Consider the following 22,012-nt stretch of genomic DNA (forward strand, 5'->3'; position numbering starts at 1 on the left):
TGAAAGGAGCCTCAGTGGAGCATTTTGAAGAGGAAACTTTAACCAACAATTTCACAATGCAAAAGAGTATGGGGACGGAGCAGGAGGAACTGTGTTTGTCAATCCTACAGGAGAATCACAGGCCCAGTTCATTAAAGGCCTGTGACAGAAGCACACCATCTCGCTCTGGAGAGCATTCACAACCACAACCAATGGGCTAGCTTAGCTGTGCGCCTGCGTATGGGCCAAGTCCTCATTTTCCCACTCACAAAAGCAAGGACTTTTAGGCAAACCCACCCCCATGCAACATCGTTACATAAACAGTAATTGGAGGGGAAATTTCTGGATCCCCCAGAACAAAGGAGTAATAAATATGCAATCCTTGCATTAAAGAAATTGCTTGCAAAAATCCTATTGCTGTCAAGTTGTATGTAAAACTCCCCCGCTCGCCAGACCTTTGCCATCTTGGGCAATGATAAAAATGCCCTCTTCTGGTGACTGAAGAAATCTGACACTAAAACATTTTATGTTTTTCTTCCTGTAGTGCAATGGTTCTCAACCTTCCTAATGCCGCGACCCTTTAATACAGTTCCTCATGTTGTGGTGACCCCCAACCATACAATTATTTTCGTTGCTACTTCATACCTGTAATTTTGCTACTGTTATGAATCGTAATGTAAATATCTGATACGCGGGATGCATTTTCATCACATAGGGAGACATTTTAGATGTTACATTAGGTTTGCGTAAGGCAGCTAATTGTGCTCATGAACATTCAGCAATTCAGGGGGACCATATGCTCCGCCTGGGATCATTGGAGAAGCCAATACAGTAAATAAAAACAAAATACACCAGTAGGAAAGAAACACCCAACCCCAATTCGTTCACAATCAAAATCTCCCTGCCCTTGGAAGGAGTGAGCCGTAAAGAAGGTGAGCTGCGACTCACGAAAGCCCATATACCCTGCCAGAAATGTTGTTAGTCTTTAAGGTGCTAGATTCTTGCTCTTTTCTACTGCTACAGACAGACTAAGACCCATCCCGATCTATCTCCTTGGAAGTTTTGCAAACGCACAAAGCTGCCTTCTACTGAATCAGATCCTCAGTATTGTCCACTCAGACTGGAAGCGTCTCTCCAGGGTCTTAGGTTAAGGCCTTTCACATCACCAAAATTCTGATCCTCAGCTGTTTCCTAGGTGTGCTCCATGGAGCACTTGGTGCTCCACAAAACATCTCCTAGTGCTCCAAGAAGAGACTGGAAAGAAAAATGCTACTGTCATTGCTAGGTGAAAATTAATGACTCATTTCTCTCCTGAAAAGTGCTCCATGATGCAAAAGGTTTGGGAACCACTGCTTTAACTGAAGATGCCGGGGATTGAACCTGGGACCTTCTGCATGCCAAGCAGAGGCTCCGCCACTGAGCCATGTTTTGCTCTTCCTTCCTGAAGTACCGAGACTTTGAACAGAATGTCCTGAGGGGTTGCAACGTCCCCTTTTGTGAATGCTGCCATCGCGCCCCCCACCCCCAAAGGCAGTTTTCAATGCAGAAACCGCGGCCGGGGAGAGAAGGCAGAAACCAAGCACAAAAGCTGAGCCCGACCTAAGCCTCTCTCTCGGAGCCCGCAACGGCTCCCCCTCAGACAAGAGACCCTGGGGAGGGGGAGGAAACGCCGGAGGGCTCCAATTTGCCCGTCTGAGCCGCCTCAGGGGGAGAAACTCGTCCCCGGCGTCCCCAGCGCAGAGCAGCCTCCCGTCCCCCATGCTGCATAAGGAAGAAGCCACCGCGGCGCGGGAGGGGACGAGGGAGGGAAGGGGGGGAAGGAACGTTGGCCTCACGTGACGCGGCGTGGGCAATGGCGAGGTGGGTTTCGGGCCTGGTGGGGCGGGAGGGGGAAAGAGGGAGAGAGCGAGTTGCTGACTGAGGCGGCTTCCTCCCTTTCCTCGTCTGGGGAGCCTGAGAAGTGGGGGTGGGAGGGAGAAGAGCCCGATGGTCTTAGGCGACCCCTGGGAAAGGGTCGTTCGGCCCCCAATGGGGTCGCGACCCACAGGTTGAGAATCGCTGCGTGTGGTGTCTCTTGGTAGGACCCCCATCATTGTTTTGCCTGTTCCCTTAGTAATCAAATGAGACACTGGAATGCTACATCTTCAGCGAGGGTTGCCAGGTCCCTCTTTGCCACCGGCGGGAGACTTTGGGGGCGGAGCCTGAGGAGGGCGGGGTTTGCGGAGGGGAGGGACTTCAAGGCCATAGAGTCCAATGGCCAAAGCGGCCATTTTCTCCAGGGGAACTGATCTCTATCGGCTGGAGATCAGTTGTCATGGCAGGAGATCTCCAGTTAGTACCTGGAGGTTGGCGACCCTACTCCAGGCTGTGGGCAAAGCCCAGAGCGCTCTTAGGATATTTCTTCGGCTCTGTAGGCCTTGATACAAGTCAAATGTGGAAATAAAAGGGATTTTGAAAGTTTAATTTTGTAGGGGTTAGGTTGCGGTTGCATTCTTTAATGGGTTTTTTTATTCTAGAACAGGGTTTCATGTTGGGCTTTTGAGGCAGAAATGGGAGCTGAAGTGATTTTCCCGAGGAGGTGAGGATTATTTTTTTTCTGGCGTCCACCCCACGCTTGTCTTTTCCTGTTGCCAGGCAACCACTCCCCAGCTTTTCTCCCAAAACGACCTCAGACTGGAGAGGACCGTTTCTACCCCAGGGCCCACTGTGCAGGGATAAGCAGGATGCAAACACTCTAGTTATAAAAAGGCTTACGTACACGAAAATGTGCAAGGTGTCTTCTGTAAAGCGCCCTCTGAAGAACAAGCATATTAGTATGTCTGAAATCGCAGTCTTCATACCCGCACAGGTGTTTGTTTTCCACAAGGAAGGAATAATGTGTAGGGTTGCCAGATCCAGGTAGGGAAATACCTGGAGATTTGGGGTATTTACAACTCATCTCCAGCTGAGAGAGATCAGTTCACCTGGAGAAAATGGCCGTTTTGGCCATTGGATTCTATGGCATTGAAGTCCCTCCCCTCCCCAAACCCCGTCCTCCTCAGGCTCCGCCCCAAAAACCTCCTGCCAGTGGTAAAGAGGGAGCTGGCAACCCTAATAAGGCCATAGAGTCCAGCTTCCAAAGCAGTAGAGTTGCCAGGTCCTCCCTCTCCTCCGGTGGGATGTTTTTGGGGCAGAGATAGGGAAAGATTGTGTGGGCGCGCAGCTGCGCTGACGCAATCGCATCACTTCCGGTTTACAACCGGTAGTGCTGCATCGCAAAGGGGCCTTTACCACTCAAACTGGGAGTTTGAGTGGTAAACGGCTCTTGTGATCTGGCGCTTCCGGTTTACAACCGGAAGTGACGTGGCGCAGTGGGCAGGCGCACATGCACGAGTTGCCTGCCAACCCTCAGCTGGTCGGCAGGCAGCCAGGTGGATTGGTGGGGGTTTCCTCACCACCACCTGGCACTTGGCAACCCTACAAAGCAGCCATTTTCTCCAGGTGAACTGATCTCTGTTGCCTGAAGATCAGTTGTAATCCCAGGACATCTTTAGACACCACCTGGAGGTTAGCAACCCTAATCCTGTGAATTTGCACTCAGACTCCCTGAAGGACCTCTAAATGCCTTTTCCAAACTCAGCTGAGTCTGGTGGGGGGCAGGGTTTGGAAACAGGAGGGACCTCTGCGGCAAATAATGCCACAGAGGCTACCTTCCAAAGAATCTCTGCAGTCTGGAGTTGTAATTCCAGGAGATCCCCAGGCCTAGGTTTGCCAACCTCCAGGTTCTAGCTGGAGATCTCCTGCTATTACAACTGATCTCCAGCCGATAGAGATCAGTTCACCTCGAGAAAATGGCCGCGTTGCCAATTGGACTCTATAACAATATGTACTCTAAGTCCCTCCCCTCCCCAAACCCCCAGCTAAAGGTGCTACTTGTTTGAGGGCTTCCTAGAGGCACCTGGTTAGCCACTGTGTGGACAGACTGCTGGACTTGATGGGCCTTGGTCTGATCCAGCAGGGCCTTTCTTAGGTTCTTATGCTTATGCTTAGCTTCTGAGATCTGGTAAGATCAGGCTGAAACTTAAGAAGTGAGCTGTGACTTACGAAAGCTCATCCCCTGCCAGAAATGTTGTTAGTCTTTAAGGTGCTACTGGACACGTGTTCTTTTCTACTGCTACAGTCTAACACAGCTGGCTACCCATCACGATCTAGTTCCTAGCGTGTCACTTTAACCGCGATGACATAGAATCATAGAATAGAATCACAGAATCATAGAGTCAGAAGGGGCCGTAGAGGCCATCTAGTCCAACCCCCTGCTCAATACAGGATCAGCCTAGAGCATCCCTGACAAGTGCTTGTCTAGCCTCTGCTTAAAGACTGCCAGTGAGGGACATGCTGTCTCTTTGTGGTGTCCATGGAACCTGGACTCTGTTACTTTCACTGTTTTCTATGAAGTTCGTCATGGGCCTTTGCTGTTGTCATGTGTGTGGGTTGCTCCCCAGCGCTAGAGAAATGGCCTTTGAGTGTCAACACAAAAGCAGGCAGGAGAACCAGGGTTTGTTTCTTAGGTTTCAGTGAAAGAGAGTGTTCTTTTTAGATGTGGATTGGAAAGCACCTGCCGATAATTGGCATTCAGCCCTCCTGGATTCCTGGCTAGGAGAACAAAGACAATTGGCCTGAGGAATGTGTTTTGAAAATGGTTTACTAAACATAGAGGAAATGCTTCCAGGGCAAGTTTCAGAGGACCAGAAAGGATGTAAATTTTGCTTCTAGAGCAGAGTGCGGAAGATGCATTGAAACTGTATCATTTTTTTTTAATCTATGTAATCAGTAGGATTGCCAACCTTCAGGTGATGAAATTACAAAAACAGCAAGTAGACTCAATTTCTATGCAGTAATAATTTTTACTATACACACAATCACAGTGAATCCTAAAGACTAAATCCTAACTCTAATACAAAAACTACAGCCTATAGCCAAATACACAGAGAATACAATGATACAAAAATATATACAATTCTCTCACAAGGCGAGAGGCTAGTCTTTTCCCTCGCATCACAATGTATGGAGAACTGCGAAGTCCTCTACAATTAACTTAATGTCGGGGCAAGTCTTGCCCAAAGTCCATCATTTCTCATAAGTAGAAGAAAGAAGATATTGACAAGAGAGGCGTGGGCCAGGAACGAGGACTAGGCGTAGCCCAGAATCGGACGCCACCTCTGGATCAGTGTGCGTTTCGCCAAACCCGGCTTCTTCAGCTAGATAAACTCCTTAGTACGTCTATGCAAATTTGCTCAATCTTAGTATGCTCATGGGTACAAAAACCTCACAAGTACGGAAGACCATCAAACCTCTCTGGGTATTCGGTTCCTTACTGAAATGCCTACATGGTATTTCCCACCCCAGAGCTGGCAACCCCAGAGCTGGCAACCATAGCAATTGGGTTGATTTGGAGACTAACTGCCCATTAAAAAAGATTTAAGACATAAGACATCAGCATTAACTATACTGAGTACAGGAGACATGAGTATTCTTAAATATAATAGTCTGAAACTTTCTATCCATTACAGTAAGGTCTCTAAAATGGAAATAAGGCATTTACTCACCTGTATGATTTATGTATCACAATTTCAGTTGATATGATAACCATCTTCAAGTACTTGAAGGGATGTCATATAGAGGATGGTGCCGAGTTGTTTTCTGTTGCCCCAGAAGGTTGGGCTAGAACAACTGGGTTGAAATTAAATCAAAAGAGTTTCCATCTAGACATTAGGAAGAATGTAAAGCGGTTCCTCAGTGGAACAGGCTTCCCCGGGAGGTGGTAAGCTCTCCTTCCCTGGAGGTTTTGAAGCAGAGGCTAGATGGCCATCTGTCAGCATTGCTGATTCTATGACCTTAGGCAGATCATGAGAGGGAGGGCGTCTTGGCCATCTTCTGGACACTGGGGGTGTGGGGGGAGGTAGTTGTGAAATTCCTGCATTGGGCAGGGGGTGGACTAGATGACCCTAGTGGTCCCTTCCAATTCTATGATTCTATGAAAGGAACTGACAGTCATTTGCAGAAACTATGTTTTTTCTGTGTTTCTTTCTTTTTTGCAACATTGTTCCCTTTTCTGCTTTGAAAAGAATATCATTTCCTTGTAACATCTTGTTTCACTATGAGTTTTTCCAAAGGCCTTTTTACACTGAAGTTACAATCCTGGACTAAAAGATGTTGCAGAATTGGAAAAAAGGTGCACAGCGCCAGATGTTGCAAAGCATTTATATAACAAGTTATGGACAAAATAAAGGGGAGAAAGCTCTGAATGAAGTAGAAAAAGATGTTGCAGCTGGGCATGCCAGCTGCCTGGAGGAAATCCAACTACTTTCCCTTTAATCAAGGCATAATGGGATGTTATTTACCTTCCCTAGCAATCCATGAAAAGCTTCAGCTACACAGTTCCACACACTAAGCCTACCATGTGTTAGGCATGTATGTAAAAGACTAAAGAGACTGTATGGTATAGTGGTTAGAGTGTAAGCCTAGGAACTGGGAGACCCAGGTTCGAATCCCCACTTATGGCAACCCGTAGGAATTTCCAGGCAAGAGACATTCAGAGCAGGTTTGCCATTGCCTGCTTCCACATCACGACCCTAGTACTCCTTGGAGGTTGCCCATCCAAATACTAACCAGGGATGACCCTACTTCACTTCTGAGATCTAATGAGATTGGGCTAGCCTGGAACCATCCAGGTCTAGAAGTCTTGAACTGCGATTTTAAATTTTGGGTTTTATATTCTTAATGCATTTTTTTTCTTTTATGCATTTTATCTATAATGGAAGCCGCCTTGAGCTCTGTAAGGAAGAAACACAGCTAATACATTTATTTCAAGAAGAAGAAGAAGAAGAAGAAGAAGAAGAAGAAGAAGAAGAAGAAGAAGAAGAAGAAGAAGAAGAAGAAGAAGAAGAAGAAGAAGAAGTTTTTATATGCCGACTTTTCTCTACCACTTAAGGAAGAATCAAACCAGCTTACAACCACCTTCCCTTCCCCTCCCCACAACAGACACCCTGTGAGGTAGGTGAGGCTGAGAGTGTGTGACTTGCCCAAGGTCACCCAGTTGGCTTCATGTGTAGAAGTGGGGAATCAAACCCGGTTCACCAGATTAGCCTCCACCGCTCATGTGGAGAAGTGAGGACTCGAACCCGGTTCTCCAGACCAGAGTCCACCGCTCCAAACTACCGCTCTTAACCACTACACCATGCTGGTGTAGATAGAAATAAAATAACCACTGGCTACCGCACCAAGACCACGCTGCTTGCATTAGCCTTTATCCCGCTGCACTGCAGGGTTTAGAATCCTGTTAACATAATTCGTAGATGTAACGACACATTAGAACAAACCAACTGTGTTTTCGGCTAGGGTGGGGAGACGCTGCTATCGAAAGCCGCTTGCCCCAAATTATTTGATAGATGGAAACAAATCATTGCCCCCTAAGTCTGGGGACAGTGGAAGTGACAGGGACTCTCCGGCACAAACTGGAACCCCTTTTGGCTGAAAGCGGGAACAGATGGATCTCAAAAGGACACGCAGAGCCAACAAGCACTACGGCAAGTGCTGTTCGCGGCCGAGCTCAGTGCCTGCAGCATAAATTTCACAGAGTGCTATTTTTAGAGAGGATGAGATTCTCAGATTCATTCTCCCTAATGCCACGAGCGCACACACCCAAATTCAAACGATGCGGTCTCCCCCATGGCCTCATGCACATTTTTTACAAACTATAGACATCAAATATAAACCTTGAGAGCCAGCGTGGTGTAGTGGTTAAGAGCGGTGGTTTGGAGCAGTGGACTCTGATCTGGAGAACCGGGTTTGAATCCCCACTCCTCCACATGAGCGGTGGAGGCTAATCTGGTGAACTGGATTTGTTTCCCCACTCCTACACATGAAGCCAGCTGAGTGACCTTGGGCTAGTCACAGCTCTCTCAGCCCCACCTACCTCACGGGATGTCTGTTGTGGGGAAGGGAAGGTGATTGTAAGCCGGTTTGATTCTGCCTTAAGTGGTAGAGAAAAGTCGGCATATAAAAACCAATTCTTCTTCTTCTAAATAAAACTATCCTGAATACCAAGGGGTGTTTTTAAATTTGATCCTTTCCCCCCAAAATGGTCCAGGTTCTTTGCTGGAAAAACTCACAACTAAGCGCCTAAAATTCCTGGAGGGGGGGGGGACACACCTCTTCTCATGTCTGCACCAAGCTGTTCATTCATATGGAACAGATGTAAAAAGCGAGCAGTGAGCTGAACTCATTATATTATCTGACCTATCAGGAAAGCCAATGCAAATCGATATTTTCAGCTTCGCACAATTTAGCAGGACATGATCTGCTCACTAATACTGAGAAATCTAATTGACCGTTGGGGGCAGCCGATGGTGATAACATTCCACCGTCTGCTGTGTTCCTAGAAAGATCAAATGGTAGGAGCACATTTTCATTTTTTCTGTAACTGCCACCATGTTTCGGCTCTTGGATCTTTCCAGCCCATGCAAGCAATAGCCATTGATAGAGGGGAAATAGTCTGTTATCATGGTGAACACATGAAACTGCCTTATACTGCTTTATACTGAAACAAACCCTTGGTCCATCAAAGCCAGTATTGTCTACTCCGACCAGCAGCGGCTTTCCAGGGTCTCAGGCTGAGGTTTTTCACATCACCTACTTGCCTGCTCCCTTTAACTGGAGATGTCAGGGATTGAACCTGGGACCTTCTGCATATCAAGCAGATGCTCTACCACTGAGCCACAGCCCCTCCCCAAATCAGGTAGGCCTGATTTGTCAGAAAGGCCAGATACACTTTTTGTAAATACAAACATAATTAAATCGACAAATGCACCTTGATTAGGGCTGTTGATTCAGTTCGTCCCAAACTGAAAAACCGCCGAATTTCCCCCGATTCGGCGGTTTCCGGTTCGGACAGAGCCAAATTCAAAAAAAGGCAGGAAAACGAGGAGACAAATTCGACGAGTTCGGGCAAACTCCGAATAAATTTGGCAAATTCAGGGGCTCCGAATCAACAGCATAACCGTCAGTTAGTAAGCAACTAGCAGCATTCTCCAGCGGCCAATGGTGGCCAAGCCGGGTCTTCTTCTGGCCAATCACTCGCGGTTGAGTGCGTGAGCCCAGCTGCTGTGCGGCCCGGGGAGAGAAAGAGAGAGTGTCTGTTTGTGTGAAAGAGAGATCCCCGTAGGGGTGTGTGTGCGTGTGCACATTCGAGCCTTTCTGTGGCTCTGGGAGGGGGGCTTGTTTGGAGGTAGAGGTCCCAAACTTTCAGTGTAGCTTGAAGGGATCCTTCTTGCAAGAACCCCCAAGTTTTGTAAAGATTGGGTCAGAGGGTCCCGAATTATGGGGCCCGGAAGGGATCCCCCCACCCATCTGCTCATTGGAATACAGTCTTTAAAAACACATTCACGTTGGGCCATACCATTACCCCGGCCCGGGGGTCTGGTTGCCTCGGCAGTTGGGCCGGACCATTACCCCTGCCTGGGTGTCTGACTAAAAGGCAATTAATTCCGAGTTATGGGGTCCCCCCCATCCACCCATTGGAATGAATGGGAGCAGGCAATCCTTAATGTGCATCTAGAGAGCGGCAAATCCAAGGCAAAACCTCCCGTGCATAAATGGCCAGAGAGTATGTGTGTGTGAGTCTGCTAGAATCGTATTGGATTACTCCTGAGTCCTGACCCCCAGTCCCTGCTCCTGATGGAAGAGAAGAAGACATCCACAGTAAGACCCATTTGGGGGCTTTTCTCTATAATTCTCTGTATTTTTTTTCCTGTGTGTGTGTATGAGGGGGGAGATTCTCTCTCTCTCTCTCTCTCTCTCTCTCTCTCTCTCTCTCTCTCTCTGTGTGTGTGTGTGTGTGTGTGTGTGTGAGAGGGAAAAGCCAAAGGGGGTGGGTTTACCTGTTCTGCTGGGGGGTTGGCTTGATTGCCTCTGTGTGGGACTGTGCTTTCTATTGTTTTCACCGGTTGCAAACTTCATGTGGAGTTAACTGTGGGTCAGTGAGTCCCTCTCTGGCTGGTTCCTATTGTTTCCAAAGGGCTGTGCAGCCGCTCCTGTTGTTTCGAATGGGCTAGCCTGTCATTCGTTTTAGTACATCCCCTGTAATGTATTTCAGTGGAGTCAATGCAAGTCAACCGACATTCCCCTCTCCCATTATCTTCAATGGGCTGGGCAGCTTCTCCCATTGTTTCCAATGGGCTGACTTGTCATTCGTTTTAGTACATCCCTTTTAATGGCTTTATTCCAATGGGCAGATGGAGGGACGCCTTCTGGGCCCCATAACTCGGGGGCCCCTGACCCAATCTTCACAAAACTTTGGGGTTCTTGTAGGAAGAGTCCCCTCAAGCTACCCTGAAAGTGTGGGACCTCTACCTCAAAAAATGCCCCCCCCCCGGAGCTGCAGAAAGCCGCAAATGTGTTTGTTATGGCTTTATTGCAATGGGCAGATTGGGGGGACCCCTTCCGGGCCCCATATCTTGAGGGGCCCTGACCCAATCTTCACAAAAATTGGGGGTTCTTGCAAAAAGGGTCCCCTCAAGCTACACTGAACATTTGGGACCTCTACCTCCAAAAATGCCCCCCAGAGCTGTGGAAAGCCGCGAATGTGTTTTTAATGGCTTTATTCCAATGGGCAGATGGGGGGACCCCTTTCCAGGCCCCATAACTCGGGGTACCCTGACCCAATCTTAACAAAACTTGGGGGTTCTTGCAATAAGGGTCCCCTCAAGCTACACTGAAAGTTTGGGACCTCTATCTCCAAACATGCCCTCCCGGAGCTGCGGAAAGGCACAAATGTACTTTAAATGGCTTTATTCATCCGAATTTTTCCCCGAAATCCGAAACTCGTGCCGAATTCCACGGATCCGAATCAGGGGAGTTCGGACTTCGGCAATTCCCTAAACAAAACGGGCCAAATTTTGCCGAATCCGAATTTTACCGATTTTTTCCCCAACAGCCCTAACCTTGATCTAATATTGTTGCTACTCTACACCTACTAGAGTCAAGGTTATAAACAGGATGCTGGACTAGATGGACCCCTGGTCTGATCCAGCAGAGCTTTTCTTCTGTTCTTATGAAGGTGTCGTGATGCAGGCGAGGAGCGAGGGCTGTAAGTTGTAAGCGTAGTCTGGGGAACAGTCCAAGGTCATTCACAGTGAAGGCAGAGTCCGAGATATCAATACAGGCAAGGGAAGTCCAAGGTGTTAGTCAGAGCCAGTCCAAGAAGTCAGGGTACCAGGAATCCAAAGGATAGCAGGGAAACAAGGGCGGTACACCAGGAGGTTGGTGACAAGTTGCTTGCACAACAGCCAAGCCTAACTGATGGCTTAAATCCCTTCCCCTGCTGCTGTAGCAGAGCCAGCTGATGCTGATGAGGCTGAGATCACAGGTGGTGCTTCAGCCCTGCTCTTCCTCATCACTGCTACTGGGGAGGTTCCTGTGTAAAGCCTTCAGCCTAGCACTCTGCTGTCTCTGCTGCGTTGCCAGACGAACCTGTTTTCTTTTCTGCTCCAGTGGCCTTGGCGAGGCCTCTGGAGACACTGCATGTTGCAAGGTGTCAGGTCCAACTGGAGTCCTTGAGCTGGCAGGCTGCAGGCATGGCGAGTCATCTCCTGACTTTGGCTGATCCTCTATTCTGGCCTCTACTTCCTCTTCGTCAGAGGAGGTCTCTGCAGGCTGACTCTCTGCAGGCTGACTCATGACAGAAGGCCTCGGCCTCTATGCCCTGTTTGTTGGCCCTCCAGAGGAACTGGTTGGTGACCGTGTGATACAGGATACTGGCCTAGATGGACCACTTGTCCGAACCAACAGGGCTCTTCTTATGTTCTAATGAAGGCCTTGGCCTCTATGCCCATATGTTGTCCCTCCAGAGGAACTGGTTGTCCACTGGGTGTGCAGGATACTGGACTAGATGGACCACTGGTCTGATCCAGAAGGGCTCTTCTGATCTTCTGATAAGCGACTGAATCCCAGTGCTAGGAGACAACCACAGGGGAAGGCTCGGCATCTATGCCCTGATGTTGGACCACCAGAGGAACTAGTTGGCCACTGTGTGAGACAGGATGCTGGACTAGATGGACCGCTGGTCTGATCCAGCAGGACTCTTCTTACGTTCTTATGAAGGCCTTGGCCTCTATGCCCTGTTGTTGGATCTCCAGAGGGACTGGTTGGCCACTGTGAGAAAGGATGCTGGACTAGATGGACCCCTGGTCTGATCCAGTAGGGTTCTGATGTTCTTATGAAGGCCTGTCTGAATTGACTCTCAGTTGGAGTATAGTTTGTGAAGCGAGATACACTGCAAGAGTTAAAAATTGTTGCCCTGCTCAGTTCTTCCAGAAGGCCTTCTTGAAAGCAATTTCCAAACCAGCACCTTCCTTGGTAGCTGTCCGCCATTATGGTGCTGAAACAACCCTTAGCCATATAGGCAATAGCAACGTTTCCAATCTGTGGCAACGATTTACTCCAAGCTTAAGGCTTGGTTAAATATTACAATCCTGGGAAAGGTGCCATCATTTTCTAATACTTGTCTTCTTCCCACAAGCTTACGGACTATGTCAAATACACAGATCTGGAGACACAGCCTTCCCGCCTTTGTGATCTCTGTGCCTTTGGCTCCTGATATGTATTTTGCCAATTATTAACTTTCTTTTGTTAGCTAAGCCTGATCTAATGATGAGGAGCCTGTTTGTCAGGTTAATATGCAACCGCAAGATTCCCTTTCTCAACTGCAGTTGCACCAATAGAGTGTTCTCAGGATTGCTCATTACATCCAGACACCCCTCTTAGCTCAGAGGTGAACCACCCCATTTGCCCAGATGGTCACATGATCACATGAAGCTGCCATCTACTGAATCGGACCCTTGGTCCATCAAAGTCAGTATTGTCTACTCAGACTGGCAGCGGCTCTCCAGGGTCTCAGGCAGAGAAAACTTTCACTTCACCTACTTGCCTAGTCCCTTTAACTGGAGATGCCGGGGATTGAACCTGGGACCTTCTGCATGCCAAGCAGATGCTCTACCACTGAGCCACAGCCCCTCCCCACAAATGTGAGAAGTCAGAGAGGGCTGGCCATGGAGCACCCTGAACAGACACCCATCCTTCCATACAGATTTGCATGCCATTCAGATTATCCATTCTTTTTTGAGATATCAGGGGGGGTTGCATTCAGTGTAATTTCAAGTGGCATGACCAAGGCCAGATGGCTTGCTTATGTTTATATTTGCACCTTGCACGCACAGAACAGTATACAACTGTTTACAAAACTGTACAACATAACTGTAAATTATGATAAAAACAACTTAAAAACCACACCTCAGTCACAAAAAAATACAAGATTTTTAAAAATCAGACCTTCTAATCCAGAAATATAATTCTGAAACACTTATAGTACCATCCTAAACAGAGCTTCACCCTTTTAAACCCAGTGACTTCAATGGACTTAGAAGGGCTTGCTGTCACCTGGATGGCCCAGGCTAGCCTAATCTCCTTAGAAACTAAGCAGAGTCAGGCCTGGTTAGTACTTGGATGGGCCACCACCAAGGAAGTCCAGGGTTGCTATGCAGAGGCAGGCAATGGCAAGCCACCTCTGAACCTCTCTTGCCTTGACGTGGATAGCCCAGGCTAGCCTGAGTGTGTCAGATCTTGGAAGCCCCACTTGGAGGTTGGCAACCCTAATTCTTGCTCCTGCAGTTGCCTTTTGGCATAAGGCATGTAAGAGGAACCAGCCAGGTCATCTGGATGTTTGCCTTTCTCCAAGCCCTGATTTTCTGGATGGGATCACAGGCCCTCCAATGACAGAGAACCCATTTCCGAAATCATTTATCTACTCGACATACACATACATACACACAAACATATGTGTGTGTGTATGTATGTATATGTATGTATGTGTATGTATGTGTGTGTGTATACACACACACACACACACAGATACATATGTACATATATATACATACATATAAGGAGCCCCATGGCGCAGAGTGGTAAGCTGCAGTATTGCAGTCCAAGTTCTGCTCATGACCTGAGTTCGATCCCAACGGAAGTTGGTTTCAGGTAGCCGGCTCAAGGTTGACTCAGCCTTCCATCCTTCCGAGGTCGGTAGAATGAGTACCCAGCTTGCTGGGGGTAAAGGGAAGGTGACTGGGGAAGGCACTGGCAAACCACCCCGCAAACAAAACCTGCATAGTAAACGCCAGGATGTGACGTCACCCCATGGGTCAGGAATGACCCGGTGCTTGCACAGGGTATGTGTGTGTGTGTGTGTGTGTGTGTGTGTGTGTGTGCATATATATGTGTGCATATGTATGTATATACACACACATATATACACACATACATATACACACACATATATATACACACACATACATATACACACGTATACATATGCACACACATATATACGCACACATACACACATGTATGTATGTGTGTATATAGGTGTGTGTCTCTATATATGTGTGTGTGCATATGTATGTATATATACACACATATATACACATATACACACATACATATACACACGTATACATATGCACACACATATATACGCACACACATATATATGCACACATACACACACGTGTGTGTGTGCGTATGTGTGTGTATATATATGTGTGTGCATATGTATGTATATATACACACATACATATACACACGTATACATATGCACACACATATCTATGCACACATATACATACATACACAGATGTGTGTGTGTGTGTGTGTGTGTGTATGTATACACACACACACACACACACACACACACACACACACACACACACACACATATATATATATATATATATATATATATATATATATATATATATATATATATATATATATATATATATATATATATATATATATATATATATATATATATATATATAAAATACCTGTGTACATATTATATACCTCCATCTATATATCAGACATTGGAGGGGGAGCTAACCCTGGCGGCTCCTCCCCGCCGGGCGCCTGGGCCGCAATCAGGGCGCCTTCCTCCTGCGCTGCTCCTCCTCCTCGTCCTCCGTCGCCGGGCCGGCGCGCTCCCGGTCCCCGGCGGGCGTGCGGGCGAGCGGGCGTGCCGGCAGGGCGGGCGTGCGGGCGGGCGGGATGTCGGGTCCGTCGGCGGCGTCGGGGGTGCTGAGCGCGCTGCGGCTGGGGGTGTCGCTGAAGATCCAGCCCAACGACGGGCCGGTCTTCTTCAAGGTGGACGGGCAGCGCTTCGGGCAGAACCGCACCATCAAGCTGCTCACCGGCGCCAAGTACAAGATCGAGGTGGTCGCCAAGCCCGGCAACGTCCAGGCCACGTAAGCCCCCCAAGCCCCCAAGCCCTGCGCCCCCCTGCCTGCCTGCCTGCCTCCCCGGCCTTGGCGCTTGGAGTGGCGGCCGGCCGAGATTGCCTTTCCCGGCCAGCCGCTTCCATCTTGGCCCCCCACCCCTCTCCAATCGGCCGTCTCTTTCCCCTCCCCGGGTCGGCGGCCCGCGTTCACACGACGCGAGTCCAACACGCGTCCTCGGACTGTATCCCCCCCGCGCGCGCCCTTCCTTCCTCCCTCCCTCCGCCCGTTCGAGGCCTTCCCCCTTTTCAGGCTGGGCGGAGGAAGGGCGAGTTTCCTGGGGGGGGGGTGCTCCGCTTCCCGGGTTTCCTCGAGAGTAAATGCGCGGAGGCCGGGGGCGGGGAGGGATCCGGCGAAGGCCGGGAGGGCCCTTGGCCCAGGATGTACCCTCTCGGTAGCCCCCAAATGCACGTGAAACTTTGCAACGGATCGAAGCCCTGCGGCCTTTGCACGCTTCCCTGGGAGTAAGCTGCATTGAACCAGCGGGGTTTGCTTCTGAGTAGTCGTGCAGCGGATGCTGGACAGCCCATCTTGGCATCACCAGCTGGGGTTGGAGGTGGGGAAAGCTCTTGGTTATATAATTGTCTGTCTCTTCCCCTTTCTCATTATTTCTGCTTGAAAGGGCTTTTTGGTGGTGGTGGGGGTTGTGTCATTTGAAAACACTTGATCCTGTTTCATCCGAAGCTAAAAATTCCCTTCATCCGAAGCTAAAAATTCCCTTTGGGTGGGTGCAACACTGCTGATACGAGGTCTCTCCCCGCCCCCATCCGTATTTCATAGCTGATCCCCTAAAATTGTGATTTTTTTTCTTATTGTGGGACATGGCAGCCGGCCCAGCTCAAAGGCAGGATACAGGAAACCTGTGCCATTTATGCATAGGAGGTTTTGCCTTGGATTTGCCTAGATGCACATTTTCCCCATCCAAATTCTCAGAACTCAAAAATAAGCCCCCATGCCGAGTTTTGAGAATTCGGATGGGGAAAATGGGCGTCTAGAGAGCAGCAAATCCCAGGCGAAACCTCCTGTGCATAAATGGCTCTGCTTGCAGGGTTGACCCTTGAATTCCGGAAGGGTGTAAGTCCAATGCAGCAAAAATTAACAGGATTCCCCCACCCAGCACCGCAAAAAAGAGCTCGGGTTTTATCCCAGCGGTAGCTCTAGTGGACTAAAGCTTTCCATTCCATGCGCTGTCTTGGCCCGGCGTGGCCTGGTCGGTGAGATATTCCAGGCTGGAATCAAACGTGTGAGTCTTTCAGGTTTTGCGTTTAACATCTATACCAAAGTAACGCCAAAAGCATATTTCTGGCTGCCCTAAAAAAGATATCAACGAAACTGATCTGGCCGCATGTTTTCTTCTTCTTGGAGTGGGGCTCTTGAAGGGAGGAACAGAAGTAGAATGCACAGATTTCATTCTGGGTTAGTTCCTAAATTTAGAGTGACCTGATAGAAGACTTGCTTCTTCCTTGAACAAATAGATGAAGGTGGCTGGTGCTGAGTCAGGTCATTGGGCTACTGAGACCGGGGGTTGTCTACTCAGACTGGCAGCAGCTCTCCAGGGTCTCCAGTTTTTTGCCTCCCCTGCTACCTGGCCCTTTCAGCTGGAGATGCCAAGTGTCACACCTGGGCCCTTCTGCATGCCAAGCAGATGCATTTTTCACAGAATCATGCCCCCCCTTTACAAGTACTGTGTGTGTGTGTGTGGGGGGGGGGTGTCCCTGAGACCTGCATGAAATCAGCTTGAATTGAAAGAGGAAATAGAACGAGATCGGGTGAAGCTGAGACCTGTTCTCCCTTGTCGCATATTTAGCTGCAGACTGAAAGTACACATGAAGTATCAGCTGCTGGCAGATTGGTTTTTAGGGTCCCTCTTAAGTAAGGTTGCCAGCTCTGGGCTGGGAAATACCTGGAGATTTTGGGAGTGGGGCCTGAGGAGGGCAGGATTTGGGGAGGGATTTCAGTGCCATAGAGTCTGCCCTCCAAAGCGGCCATTTTCTCCAAGGGAACTGATCTCTTGTCTCCTGGAGACCAATTGTAATAGCAGGAGATCTCCAGCTAGTACCTGGAGGTTGTAATCACAAACGGCTACAAGTGCTAATTGGAAGTTATAGCAATTCAAAGCAAAAGCACCAGTAAATATTGTGCAAAAAAGATAATAACAACAAAGTTATTGCTATTAGAAAATATATATTCAGAATAGTCCTTAAGGACTTATGAAGCTTGAGAAAGTATTGCATGAAATGGAATTATACCGGATTTCCATCGTCTTTGCTGCCTAAATTATTGCATTTGCACTTTATGGACTCATAAGAACTGAGCAACTGTGCCTGATATTTATTCATTTGTAACGCCTTGCGTTTTCACATTGGGTCTTTTTAAGACCATTTTGTACATAATTATTGTGGTGTTCTGCTCAATTTGGGTTGTGCTTATTAGAACTATTCTGAATATATATTTTCTAATAGCAATAACTTTGTTGTTATTATCTTTTTTGCACAATATTTACTGGTGCTTTTGCTTTGAATTGCTATAAGTACCTGGAGGTTGGCAACCCTACTCTTTAGCCTTCCAGCATGGGCCCTCAACCAGTTCAGAAACCCAATGGGCAGCTTGAAATGTTCCTCTTTCTTGTTTCCTAAAATGCCCTCATCAAGAGAAAAGCCAAAAAGCACTCCCAACTGGCACATGTGGATTTGGCCTTACAGGCCCCATAGAGCAGCCGTCCCCAACGGGGTGACCCTGGCCACCATGGGGCCTGCCAAGGCCTTTCCTGGCACTAAATGTGTTTTGAGAAAGTGGGCAGGGCCAGATGGGGATTTTGCCCTGCAAAGCTTCCGATTCGCCTTTGGAGTTTTGGCTGTGGAGATTTTCAAAAACACTGCTATGGGAGAAGCTGCTACCATGGCACCAAGTTCTTCACTGTGTGGCCGAAATAGGGTTTCCAACCTCCAGATACTAGCTAGAGGTCTCCTGCTATTACAACTGATCTCCAGCTCATAGAGATCAGTTCACCTGGAGAAAATGGCCGCTTTGGCAATTGGACTCTATGGCCTTGAAGTCCCTCCCCAAACCCCACCCTCCTCAGGCTCCGCCCCCAAAACCTCCCACTGCTGCCAAGTCTAGATTGAAAGTACGCTGTGGCAGCCATTTTGTGGCTGGCTCCGCCTCCTGCAGCAGCCATTTTGTGCAGCACACCGTATCCAAATTCTGAAAGGTTTGGGGGCCCTCGCCATACAGGTTTGCACTGAACCGCTTTCCTGTCTCTCCTTGGGAAGGAAGACAAGGCATGGAAAGAGGCTTATAGGCCCTGTAGACCAAACCCCACCTCAGGACAACAAAATCCCACCAGAGCATCCCTGACGGATGGAACCGGTTCCATCGCGAGACCGATTTTGCCAATAAGATGGCTCAGAATGGCTGAAAACACCCAGCTTTGTCCGTTTCAGGACCATGGGGATCGGGGCCGTGACGTTCCCCTTGGAAGAGAAGTCGCGAGATGCCCAGATGGTCGTTTACAGCGGCATCTACGATACGGAAGGAGTGCCGCACACCAAAAGCGGGGAGAGGCAGCCGATACAAGTCACCATGCAGGTAAACATGCCTCCGTGTGTCGAGGGGCCAAAAGGACCCGGAATTAGTGATGCTGAACGGCCAAAATCGAAACAGTCACATGAACACACGAAGCTGCCTTCTACTGACTCAGACCCTGGGTCCATCAAAGTCAGTATTGTCTACTCAGACCGGCAGTGGCTCTCCGGGGTCTCAGGCAGAGGTCTTTCACATCACTTACTTGCCTAGTCCCTTTAACTGGAGATGCCGGGGATTGAACCCTGGACCTTCTGCATGCCAAGCAGAGGCTCTACAACTGAGCCATGGCCCCTGTCCATGGCTCTCCAGGGTCTCAGGCAGAGGTCTTTCCCATCACCTTACTTGCCCGGTTCTTTTAACTGGAGATGCCGGGGATTGAACCTGGGACCTTCTGCATGCCAAGCAGAGGATCTACCACTGAGCCACAGCCCCTCCCAGTCCAGCCTGTGCCCTGAAGATACAGAAATCCAGAGGTGAACGTTTTTGATGCTTGGGGCTCGGTTTATGTCTTTGTACGTAACTGCTGTTAAAGCAGGCAATAGTAGAGAGCCAGCATTATGTAGTGGTTAAAGTGTTGTACTAGGATCTGGGAGAACCAGGTTCGAATCCCCACTCTGCCATGGAAGCTGGCTTTAGAGAGGTGAGAATATTCTCAAGGAACCATTGAGAAGCTATATGCTACTGGATCCAAAATCCTAGGATTTAAGAACTAATTGGAACTAATTGCCAGGAAAGCACAAATTTTGCATTTTAACACCAGGAGTGAAGTGAGTTGGAGTGTGTGTGGATGCATAATAGGTATTCTCTCTTGGGCATTCTAGCTTTTTATTTAGACAAGTCTATGCTCTTATAACCGCCTGCACATTTAAGCATCTATATATCTCAGAAGCTAAGCAGAGTCTGCCCTGGTTATTGCTTGGATAGGAGACCACCAAGGAAGACCAGGGTTGCTACACAGAGGCAGGCAATGGCAAACCACCTCTGAATGTCTCTTCCCTTGAAAACCCTTCAGGGTCACCATAAGTCGGCTGCAGCTTGACCGCACTTAATTATTGCCCTGACCTGGATGGCCCAGGCTGCCCAATCTTGTCAGATCTCGGGAGCTAAGCAGGGTTGTCCCTGGTTAGTACTTGGATGGGAGACCAGCAAGGAAGACCAGGGTTGGCTACGCAGAGGCAGGCAATGGAAAAACCAGCTCTGTCTGTCTCTTGCCTTGAAAACTCTGTGGGGTTGCCATAAGTCACCTGCAGCTTGACAGCACTTGATTATTACCCTGACCTAGATGGCCCAGGCAAGCCCAATCTCGTCAGATCTTGGGAGCAAAGCAGCGTCGGCCCCGGTTAGTACCTGGACCAGAGACCCCCAAGGAAAGCTAGGGTCACTATGCAGAGGAAGGCAGTGGCAAACGACCTCTGTTTAATCTCTAGCTTTGAAAACCCTACAAGGTTGCCACAAGGCAGATACACCTTGATGGCACTTTACACACACACACACACACACACACACACACAGACACCCACATTGGGTTAAACCACTGACTCAGCATCCATCTGTGCCGGCGACTCCGGCGGACCTTGCAGGGAGTCCCGGAGGGGATGCAAGGTCGTTGTGACTAAGCAGGTTTCCCCTGCTCTGCTGCACTGTGTGGAGGCGAAGGCAACGTGCCTGAACAGCCTGCCAAGTAGCAGGAAGCTGCACAGAACATTCTTTTAACACTTCAGTTGGCAGAAGTTGTTCACAGCTCTGGAATATGGTGGAGAAAAGACTGGATTGTGCTGCCATTTCCACCGGTGTAAGGATCCCAAAGGGACTTACATAAGAAAAGCTCTGCTGGATCAGACCAAGGTTCATCTAGTCCAGCAGTCTGTTCACACAGCAGCCAACCAGGTGCCTCTAGGAAGCCCACAAACAAGACCACTGCAGCAGCACCATCCTGCCTGTGTTCCCCAGCATCATTAGAACATAAGAAAGTCCCTGCTGGATCAGACCAAGGCCCATCAAGTCCAGCTGTCTGTTCACATGGTGGCCAACCAGGTGTCTCTAGGAAGCCCACAAACAAAACGACGGCAGAACATTATCCTGCCTGGGTTCCATAGCACCTCATCTAATAGGCATGCTCATCTGATACCAGAGAGAATAGGCTTGCATCATGACTAGTATTCATTTGGACTAGCAGCCATGAATTGCCCTCTCCTCCATGAACTTGTCCACTCCCCTCTTAAAGACTTCCAAGTTGGCAGCTATCACCACATCCTGGGGCAGGGAGTTCCACCATTTAACAATGGTTAAAGACTTCCTTTTGTCTGTTTTGAATCTCTCACCCTCCGGCTTCAGCAGATGACACCGCGTTCTGGTATGAGAGAGGGAGAAAAGCTTCTCCCTGTCCCCTCTCTCCATACCATTCATAATTTTATAGACCTCTCATTTCTCCCCTTAACCACCTTCTTTCGAAGCTAAACAGCCCAGTTTAATGCACAGTTAGATGAGCTGTTGCTGTAGCTACACCCATAGCAAGGAACATCCTGGTAGACCAAGGTTGGCCCATTCTCATCAGATCTTGGAAGCTAAGCAGGGTTGGCCCTGGTTAGTCCTTGGATGGGAGACCACCAAGGATGTCCACAGTTGCTCTGCAGAGGCAGGCAATGGCAAACCGCTTTATTTCATCTCTTGCCTTGAAAACCCTACGGGGTCAGTGTAAGTTGGCTGCAACTCGATCATATTTCCACCTCCATGAATGAACGCACCAGTTATGTATTCCAGTTCTAATTCCCAGTTTTATTTAGCTCTTGTCTTGCCAACAGATGTATGTACCCTAATGTGGGACATAATCACATTCACTATAATGCATTCACGAGGCTGATCGTTTCTATTATTTTTATTTCATTAGATTTCTAGTCCACCCCTCCCTGGCCTCAGCCAGGCTTAGGGCGGCTCCAGGGCCGGTGCTACCATTAGGCAAACTAGGTGATCGCCTAGGGCACAGACCTCATAGGGGCACCATTTAAAACAGATTCGTTTCTTGGGGAAAATGCAACTGACAATTTATATATATATATATTTTTAAGATAAGTACCACAACAGTGCTA

General features: G+C 48.6%; 1 protein-coding gene and 1 non-coding gene across 2 annotated transcripts in view; one reads left to right on the forward strand and one right to left on the reverse strand.

Annotated features, from left to right (window-relative positions):
- Positions 1 to 8,671: 8,671 nt before the first annotated feature.
- TRNAI-GAU (transfer RNA isoleucine (anticodon GAU)) lies at positions 8,672 to 8,743 on the reverse strand. Its single transcript has one exon. It is a non-coding gene; the product is annotated as a tRNA-Ile (tRNA).
- A 6,371-nt stretch (positions 8,744 to 15,114) lies between these two features.
- Positions 15,115 to 22,012, forward strand: part of CNRIP1 (cannabinoid receptor interacting protein 1) — a 164,578-nt gene continuing 157,680 nt past the window's right edge. The window contains exons 1-2 of the mRNA XM_056856801.1: positions 15,115 to 15,311; positions 18,785 to 18,929. Coding sequence (XP_056712779.1) covers positions 15,115 to 15,311; positions 18,785 to 18,929 — 342 coding nt within the window. The remainder of the gene's footprint in view (positions 15,312 to 18,784; positions 18,930 to 22,012) is intronic.

This window comes from Euleptes europaea, chromosome 10 (genome assembly GCF_029931775.1).
Source record: "Euleptes europaea isolate rEulEur1 chromosome 10, rEulEur1.hap1, whole genome shotgun sequence".
In the NCBI taxonomy this organism is placed as follows: Eukaryota; Metazoa; Chordata; class Lepidosauria; order Squamata; family Sphaerodactylidae; genus Euleptes; species Euleptes europaea.